This window comes from Alosa alosa, chromosome 7, assembly GCF_017589495.1.
Source record: "Alosa alosa isolate M-15738 ecotype Scorff River chromosome 7, AALO_Geno_1.1, whole genome shotgun sequence".
Lineage (NCBI taxonomy): Eukaryota > Metazoa > Chordata > Actinopteri > Clupeiformes > Clupeidae > Alosa > Alosa alosa.
The window spans coordinates 17,042,101-17,052,100 of NC_063195.1; the positions used below are offsets into that span (position 1 = coordinate 17,042,101).

The following is a 10,000-nucleotide window of genomic DNA, read 5'->3' on the forward strand; positions in this document are numbered from 1 at the left end:
GTTCACATCACCTTTTAAAATGTGGCCTACATCAGATTCAGATGCGCAAAAGAACAACAACAATGACATCAGCTAACTCCGCCTTGGTTGATCACACTGCGGCCTCAAAATCAGAAATGGGTCTGATTCAGCACCACATGTGGGAGTGGTATAAATCTGATATGGAAAAAATCAGATCTGGGCAAGATTTGAGTGTTTGGGACACTTTTGCCTGCAGTCTGAACAGGGTCAAAAAGTCACAACTAAAAATGTCACGCGGCACAAAATGGAGACAGGTCTCTAACATCGCCAATGCACGCCCAGATTGAGCAATGTTGCCGGGCAACCACATAACCGATCCCATGTGTTTTCCGATTGGATGTTTAAAGTTCTCAAGAAACTTGAGGCTGGTATGAGATTGGAGTGTATTGTGGGTGTGTGACCAACCTACAAGATACTCATCTTGCACTGGATCATCTTCCTGAATCTCAATATGGTGATCACAACAAGTCTGGGCAAATTGCTAAGTCAGAGGCTACATTCATTGTTTTACACTTTTAAAATGTCATCACATCACCAAAAGTAGGCTGTTTATTTTACCGAAAAAACACTACAAACTACAAAAATATTTTAAACTACAAAAATACACACCTATATTACCTATTACCACTCTGCTGTCCATCTAGTTAAATTAGCTTTAGTTAGACTTAGGACTTCGCACTTCGCCCATCATTCAAATTAGGGCCTTTGTACTTATATGGTTCAGTAAGTTATGCATTGTCCAGTCCAGCAGGTCTACTGCAATACCCAGTGTGTGTGTGTGTGTGTGTGTGTGTGTGTGTGTGTGTGTGCGTGTGTGTCACCTCTCCAGCAGGTCTTGTCTGAGCTGGCTGCCGTGTGGTAGCGTGATGAGCTCCAAACCAGAGTTCACTCCCATCATCCTCCTCTGCTCCAACGTCACCCCGGTGATACGGGCAATCTAATAAGAGAGAGAGCAGAGGAGAGAGAGAGGAGGAGAGAGAGGAGAGGAGAGGGAGAGAGAGAGAGAGAGGAGGAGAGGAGAGGGAGAGAGAGAGAGCAGAGGAAAGGGAGAGAGGAGGAAGAGCAGAAGAGAGGGAGAGAGAGAGGGGAGAGGAGAGGGAGAGAGAGAGAGAGAGCAAAAGAGAGGGAGAGAGAGAGGAGAAGAGAAGAGAGGGAGAGAGAGCGCAGAAGAGAGGGAGAGAGAGAGGAGAAGAGAAGAGAGGGAGAGAGAGAAGAGAGGGAGAGAGAGCAGAAGAGAGGGAGAGAGAGAGGGGAGAGGAGAGGGAGAGAGAGAGAGAGAGCAAAAGAGAGGGAGAGAGAGAGGAGAAGAGAAGAGAGGGAGAGAGAGCGCAGAAGAGAGGGAGAGAGAGAGGAGAAGAGAAGAGAGGGAGAGAGAGAGCAGAAGAGAGGGAGAGAGAGCAGAAGAGAGGCAGAGAGAGAGAAGAGAAGAGAGGGAGAGAGAGAGGAGAAGAGAAGAGAGGGAGAGAGAGCAGAAGAGAGGGAGAAAGAAAGAGAAGAGGAGAGAGGGAGAGAGAGAGAGAGCAGAAGGGGGGGGGGTGAAAAAGAGGAATTGCTGCTGTTTAATACAACCTAAAATATTGTGATTAATGGTCTTGAAATACACTGCCTAGTCAAAAAAAGGTCACACACACTCTAAACACACACTCTAATATCTCATTGGACTGCCTTTAGCTTTGATTACGGCACGCATTCGCTGTGGCATCGTTTCCACAAGCTTCTGCAATGTCACAACATTTATTTCCGTCCAGCATTGCATTAATTTTTTGCCAAGATCTTGTATTGATGACGGGAGATTCGGACCACTGCGCAGTCTTCTCCAGCACATCTCAAAGATTCTCAAGGGGGTTAAGGTCTGGACTCTGTGGTGGCCAATCCATGTGTGAAAATGATGTCTCATGCTCCCTGAACCACTCTTTCACAATTTGAGCCCGATGAATCCTGTCATCTTGGAATAGGGCCGTACCCATCAGGTAAGAAAAAATCCACTGATGGAATAACCTGGTCATTTGGTATATTCAGGTAGTCAGCTGACCTCATTCTTTGGGCACACACCGTTGCTGAACCTACACCTGACCAACTGCAGCAATCATAGCTGCCCCCACAGCTCTTACCTATTTGCTTAGTTAAATCCAGATGGTGTAGTGTATGACCATTATATATATATATATATATATATATATATATATATATATATATATATATATATATATATATATATTATATATATATATATATATATATATATATATATATAAATATGTGTCTGCATCTCTATCTGTGTGTGTGTGTGTGTGTGTGTGTATGTCTGCATCTGTGTGAGTGTGTGAGTGTGTGTGTGTGTGTGTACATGTATGTGTGAGAGTGTGTGTGTGTGTGTGTGTGTGTGTGTGTATATGCCTGGATTTGTGTGTGTGTGTGTGTGTATGTCTGCATCTGTGTGTGTGTGTGTGTGTGTGTGTGTGTGTTTGTATATGCCTGGATTTGTGTGTGTGTGTGTGTGTATGTCTGCATCTGTGTGTGTGTGTGTGTGTGTATATGCCTGGATTTTGTGTGTGTGTGTGTGTGTATGTCTGCATCTGTGTGTGTGTGTGTGTGTGTATATGCCTGGATTTGTGTGTGTGTGTGTGTGTGTGTCTGCATCTGCATCTGTGTGTGTGTGTGTGTGTGTGTGTGTGTGTGTGTGTTTGTTTTTGTGTGTCAGTATGTGTGTGTGTGTGTGTCTGTGTGTGTGTGTGTGTGTATACCTGGCAGTCCACACTGAGCATGTGCAGGGCGGTGGTGCGTGCAGGCACGCGTGAGAACAGCTCTTTGAGCTGCATCAGCACAGCCTGCTCCAGCGGCTTGTTCCCCTCCGGCAGCAGCAGCGACTCGAACCTCTCCAGCCGGAAGCTGGACTCTGTCTCCTCCCGCGGCCTCACAAACGCCACTTGCTCTTCCTCCGCCGACGTCACTTCCTGTGTGTCCACGTCCCCTTCCTGCCGCAGGGGGAGCAGCAGCAGCGGCGGCGGCGGCGGCGTCTCCAGGAAGCCGAAGCTGGTCTCGGTGAGCCGGGCGCGGCTCTGCCACTTCTCCTCGGCGCGGAGGCGGGCGGCGTGGCCGCGCGGCAGCATGGCCGGCGGGATCTGCGGCACCAGCACGTCGTAGAAGCACGAGGGGTCGGGCCGCGGCCTCGGCGGCGACGCCATCGCCATGGCAGCGGCCAGCGCCGAGGGAGAGGGCGTGGCATTGGGGGAAGAGGGGAAGAGGGCGGAGACACGCAGCGGTTTGGGCGGGCTCGAGGCAGCTGCCCGCCGGAACCCATGGAGCGGGCGCTTCGGGGAAGGAGGGCCAAAGGAGGAAGTGGGGTTGGAAGAGGAAGGTGATTGGCCGGGGCGCTTGACCGAACGCGGACTCAGGAGGGGCTCGCTGCCTGTGCGGAACACTGGCGAGATGGGGGCGGGGCTGCAGGTGGTTGATTGGTTGATGGGTGGAACTCCTGGTGAGGGGAAATGAGTCAGAATGTGTGCTCGTTTCAGAGTAGGTCTCAAAAAATTAGAATATCCTGGAAAAGTTTATTTTTTTTACCCCCTAATTTAGTTCAAAAAGTGGATCTTTCACATATACTACATTCATTACATATAAAGTGAAATATCTCAAGCCACATTTTATTGTAATCTTGATGATTACTGCTTATTAGCTCATGAAAACCAAAAATGAGTATCTCAAAATATTAGAATAAGGAGGTTATAATACAGAAATGTCAACCTAATGAATGAACTAATCTAGATACTATATTTGGCCCCTGAAAATGGCCTACAGTAGCCAGGGTAAACTAAACCCAGACGAATATGCTCACTACCAATGGCAGCTCTGATATCACTTGATATCAGGTGTCATTTTTAAATTACAAGATAGGGGTTTCATGAATTAGTCAACAAGGCCATAATCAAAATCACTAGTCGGTGCTGTAGTCATAGACAAAATGGTTTGGGTAAACGGGCTAGACATTCTTCAGACTTTAGTAAGTAAGTATATACTCTTTTGATCCGGTGAGGGAAATTTGGTCTCTGCATTTATCCCAATCCGTGAATTAGTGAAACACACTCAGCACACAGTGAACACACAGTGAGGTGAAGCACACACTAATCCTGGCGCGGTGAGCTGCCTGCAGCAACAGCGGCGCTCGGGGAGCAGTGAGGGGTTAGGTGCCTTGCTCAAGGGCACTTCAGCCGTTCCTACTGCTCGGGGTTCGAACCGGCAACCCTCCGGTTACAAGTCCAAAGCACTAACCAGTAGGCCACGGCTGCCCCATTTAAAATGTCTAAAAGGAAGTAAGTTGTTATTAAAGTATTGAAGCAGCTCACAATAAGAACACGTCTGCTACCGATAACCTTTTAAGGAAGTAAAACCTTCTGCCAACAACCAGCACTTGCAATAATGTTATGTTGTCTACATAACGACTAGACAACAACTATTAGTTGCTTATTTTTTGCAAATTCAAATTAGTGCCCTGTGCATTCATGACTGTGTTTGTGTTTATGTGTTTATGAATTTTTGTGTGTGTGTGTGTGTGTGTGTGTGTGTGCGTGCGTGTGTGTGTGTGAGCTCACCTGTGCGCAGGTTGCTGTCAGACTGAGCTGACTGTAAGGATGGCCTGCCCACATTCTCCAGGTTTGCCGGCTGACTCCCGCTCCTTAAGGACAATGACACACACACACACACACACACACACACAGACACTCATTGTTACTAATAGCAACTAAGCACACACACACATAACCCACAAGCTACACATTGCCTCCTTGGAAAGGTAAATATATGTTCATATTTCTACAATCACATCAATGGTAAATACAAACTACAAAATGTTTACATAAGTCATTATACATAAACATTATGAATGTCCAAGCCCAAGCCATGTTCTTGCATATCATTGGTTGAGGCTGAGCTGAAGGTCGAAGGTCAAGTTTTCAAGCTGAAGTGAATATCAGCACGTGTGCTTCGATGTATAAGAACCAGTGAGTGTGTTTCTATGCTTTTATGCTTATCAGGTATTGATTGTGTACTGTATGTGTGTGTGTGTGTGTGTGTGTGTGTGTGTGTGTGTGTGCGCGCGTGTGTGTGCGTGTAGGTGTGCGTGTGCGTGTACTGTAGGTGTGTGTGTGTGCGTGTGTGTGTGTGCGTGTGCGTGTACTGTAGGTGTGTGTGTGCATGCGCGTGTGTGTGCGTGTGCGTGTGCATGTACTGTAGGTGTGTGTGTCGTCTTGTGTGTGTGTGTGGGTGATGTGTGTGCATATACTGGCAAATTGTGTGTGCGTGTAGATAATGCGTGTACATATACTGTAGGTGTGTGTGTGCGTCTTGCGTGTGTAATGCGTGTGTGTGTATGCGTGTGTGTGCGTGTGCTTTAGGTGTATTATTAATGCGTGTAGCGCGTGTGTGTGTGTAATGCGTGTGCGGCGTGTAGATAATGCATGTACTGTAGATTGTATTGTGGGTGTGTGTGTGTGCTTGTATTGTGTGATGCGTGTGTGTTATTATGTGTAGTATTGTGCTGGCGTTATTGGCGAACGTGTACTGTAGGTACTATGGGGTAGGTGTGTGTAAAATTGTGTGTCGTGCCTTGGCGTGTGTGCGTGCGTGTGTTTGTGCGTGTACTGTAGGTGTGTGTGTGTGTGTGTGCGTGGCCGTGTGTGTGCGTGCGCGTGTGTGTGTGCGTGTGTGTGTGCGTGCCTACTCACCTGAGCAGGTTGTTGTTGGGGACCTGCAGCATGTCCATGTGCGTAGAGCTTAGGCTCCGCCTCTTGCTGTGGTCCCGAGGCGCCTTGGCCGCCTGGCGCTCTCTGATGACCCGTAAGGGCAGGGTGCGCGTGATTGGGTGGAAGATGACGGCGCCAGACGCGTGTGAGATGGGCAGACGGCCGCCCACATGGAAACGAACCAGCGCCGGAACGTTGTCGAACTGATCGTCCTCAAACTGGAAAAGCTCCCGCGTGTAGCCCTGCACATATGTGATATAATCCATACATCTAGTTATTGGTTATATCCATCTAATATACACAGATACATTTGTGATATAATCCATACATCTAGTTATCGGTTATATCCATTTAATATACACAGATATGTTTGTGATATAATCCATATATCTAGTTATTGGTTATATCTATCTAATATACACAGATATGTTTGTGATATAATCCATGTATGTATAATATAATATACAGCTCAAGACTAGGTTTGAATGAGCTCCATACACCCACATATAGACCGTGTAGCTATGTGTAATCTATAGCGATCATGTATGACACATCTGTAAAAATGTATTAACAGACGCTTTTGTCCAAAACAGCATACACTATATTTTAACCAAGGACAAAACGAAACACTAGATAGGTAGCTCACCCCTCCCTTCAGTATTACCAGAGAAACTCGTTTTTGTTTGGGGGACTGGCTGCCCCCAATTTGTTTGTTTCCAGTTTCCGAAGCCTGAGCTACCTACAGAGGTCGTCTTTTTTACACTGCACTCACAGAATAGGCAGCTAGTGGTCATGACTCATGAGGAAATGATTGCTGAATGTGACAAAAATCATTTTTGAGCTTGAAATTGTGTACAATCGCTGACTGCACCTTTAATGTGTTAATTTCTACTAGTGTACACAGTATTGTGCATCCACATGCATGTCGTTCACATGCTGCCCTAACCACCTGATTAAAACCACAAACGCACATCATCCCAAACACAAGCACACAACTCTCTTAGATCCTCACCCCCCCAACCCCCCCACCCCCCTCACACGCACAAAAGCCTCTTTCCGACCAAGTAGTTACATGAACATAGTTATAGGAACAGTCCACTTCTACTGTAAACAATTCTACTAACTACTCTCCCCCAAAAACGGTTTTCCCATTCGCACTGACCAAGTGGCCATAGGAACTGGTTGCCCATTCAATTGCAAATTGCCCATTCAATTTGGGTTGACAGTGGGCGTGACTTATAAGTTGGGCTAATCAATGTAGACCTAGGTCACTAAAGACTGTTTTATGCTTCTGCGTCAAATCGACAGCGTACCCCCACAGACCCCTCTGCGTCACTGCGAACCCCTCTCCGACCCCTCCGCTGTAGCTCGCTGCACCTCCAAAAATGTTTAACTTCGCTCCAAGGCGACACAGACCGCAAGGACTGTGATTGGTCAACTCGTCCTGTGTGTTGATAGTCGTTGTAAAGTGTCTATATGTCAGTAACGTTTTGAAATTAGCACTTCGCCAGCAAGCAGTACTTTGTGGGCAGTTGTGCTAAAGTTCGTTTGCTAACATAACTTAAACTGGCTGGCAGACACCTTGCAAATAACCTCAGACAAGGGTTCTAGGAATGCTATGTTCTGCAAAAATCCCCCCGGTGGGAAAGGGACTAAACACACACACACACTCTCACTCTCTCTCTCTTGCTCTCTCTCACTCACTTTAATGCTTATCATTCTACACACACACACACACACACACACACACACACACACACACCCACACACTCACACACATACAAACACAAACCTTCTTGGGGCGTAGCACCACACGGATGATCTTGAAGTGCATCGGCCCGTCCTTCCAACGACAGCTGAGCACGTAGTCATCGGGACTGGAGTGTGAGTTGCGTATCAGGAAGTCCCCATCCCGCTCCAGCAACGTCTCTGCATCCTACAGAACAGAGAGAGAGAGGGAGAGAGAAGGAGAGAGAGAAGGAGGGAGGGAGGGAGAGAGAGAGAAAGAGGGGTGGGGAGAGAGGGTGGGGGTAGAGAGAGGGTGTACATGTTGTTGTGGTTCGTGCTTATTGTTATAGTTGTTGTTGTTGTTGTTCTTTGTTGTTGTTTACGTGCCTTGACAACACAACATTCTTGTTGTGTCAATGAATGAACCTTTGAAAACATATGGAGAAAGTGAGGGGTGGGGTGGAGAGTTTTACGGCTGGTTTTATTGCCACTGGTGATGGTGTCGTAGCAACATCATTACAATAATGACTTTTCTCCCCAGTTTAGCTTCAGCAATGCTGCGTAAAACATTACAGTTGTGCTAGCAAAGCGCCACTGAGACGGAATAACCATTTCAGAAGAGACAGAGAGAGAGAGAGAGAGAGAGAGAGAGAGAAAAGAGAGAGAAAAAGAGAGTGCAGAAGTGTGTGTGTGTGTGAAAAAAGAAAAGAGAGAAAGAGAGAGAGAGTGTGTGGAAGTATGTGTGTGTGGAAAAAGAAGAGAGAGAGAGAAAGATTAGAATATTAGCAATAGCTAGAAAGAGTAAAGTCACCCAGAGGGAAGGTGTCAGAAGACCAGTTGAGGTGAGGTGAGGGTAAGAAAACGAGAGGAAGAGAGACAGAGCAGAGAGGAATGCATGAGAGAGAGAACCGAGAGAAAAAGAATGAGAAGTGGAAAGTGCCAAGAAACAGGTGATATGGAAGGACGAAAAAGAGAGAGAGAAAGAGAGAGAGAGAGGAGAAACAGAGGAAGAGAAAGAGAGAGAGAGAGAGAGAGAGAGGAGAAACAGAGTGAGAGGTTAGAGGAGAAAGAACCTGAAATGAGGAGTGACAGTTGTGGTGAGGGTGGGCAAAAGAGGCCCTGTTTACATGTGTGCTTTTATCTGTGTGTGTGTGTGTGTGTGTGTGTGTACCTCTCTGTTTATCTCCCCGTGGTACCAGGCATGGCTACGTATGTCGTCTGTGTTCAGCTTCAGCTCCTCCTCCAGCTCCTTCTTCAAGGACTCCATGTCTTTACGTCCACCAAACACCTGCACAGTTCAACAGTCTGTTGCCAAACGCCGCTTTTCCCCCAAGTACATTATAACAATATTTATTCATGAGCGCTGAACTAACTTAAACTACTTCTTTGACATGCAGCTCATTTACCATGCCACAGCAGACACGAATTTGGATCAACCAAAAAACACAAAAACGTTTTTTGTTTTATTGTGACTATTTGTTTATGTTAGCAGCTGAACTGAATTGGCAACGTGTGGTCACGTTAAATCTTACCTGGCTTAGGAAAGCGGCAACACTCTTCCGCTTGCTGCAAAACAAACCCAAAACACAGACACCATCATGAGTACAGCTGCGAGAGAAGTCGACCCCTGTGAACTGATGTCAGAGATGCTGTTTTTCATTTGTGTTAAGTTAATTTGCTCCCCTCGCGGAGAGAGCTGTTCCGCCAGCCTACCCCCCACAAGAGGGCCTCAAGCTTGTTTAACTGAATGCGTTTAAACAAACAAAAAAAAAAAAAAAGACAGAAAATCAGCTTTTACAATACAGACGTTCTACCTCAATATCTTCTCGGTGTTTTACAGACTAACAGGGAAAAAGAACGTCATGTTGCACCAACCACTAACCCCATCCGCTCACACACAAACGTGCAAAACACACACACACACACACACACACACGTGTCTCCTAAGTAGGATAACTTTCACGCTATAAGTATGCGCATTTGTCTTACAACACATATAACGTCATGTTTGTTTTTCGGTTATCATTCTGGCCCAAGTTTTCTGCTAAGCCGAATTCTGAGTTCTGTATCCGCCCAAACTTTCACCACACCCGAGGCTGCTGTCACTGTTGACTTCGGTTCAAGGCTGTGCGCGGTCCGCTGTGGGATTCTGATTTCGCAACCGAAACAATATGAAAATGAGAGACTATGGTGCGAGATCTTTCATGGCCGTTAATCATCGTTGGGTCTGTCCGGGCGATACAGTGATGATGTTGTGAAAATTGGCCGGCAGGGACTCTCAGGGACACTGAGAACTTGGCAGACGGGGAGTGCTGTGCGTGTTGTACAGGATAGGGGACGCTGCCAAAAGGCCTGTGTTTTCCGCGAGGCTAAGTGTCTTTTAATAGCCTTTTCCTTCCCATTGTAGTGCACCCTCCTCTGTGTCCTGAAACAGGCGCAGGGCGGGAGAAGCGTGGGGAGATATTGCCGTGGTTACGCGTTTATGTCTTCCTGGTGTGGGTCATGGGAATCCA

General features: G+C 46.8%; 1 protein-coding gene across 1 annotated transcript in view; it reads right to left on the reverse strand.

Annotated features, from left to right (window-relative positions):
• Positions 1-10,000, reverse strand: part of sh2d3a (SH2 domain containing 3A) — a 19,031-nt gene that overhangs the window by 3,129 nt on the left and 5,902 nt on the right. Inside the window, exons 5-11 of the mRNA XM_048248981.1 lie at positions 9,020-9,053; positions 8,659-8,775; positions 7,552-7,695; positions 5,742-6,001; positions 4,611-4,693; positions 2,766-3,496; positions 843-958 (exon numbers count right to left, since the gene is read on the reverse strand). Coding sequence (XP_048104938.1) covers positions 843-958; positions 2,766-3,496; positions 4,611-4,693; positions 5,742-6,001; positions 7,552-7,695; positions 8,659-8,775; positions 9,020-9,053 — 1,485 coding nt within the window. The remainder of the gene's footprint in view (positions 1-842; positions 959-2,765; positions 3,497-4,610; positions 4,694-5,741; positions 6,002-7,551; positions 7,696-8,658; positions 8,776-9,019; positions 9,054-10,000) is intronic.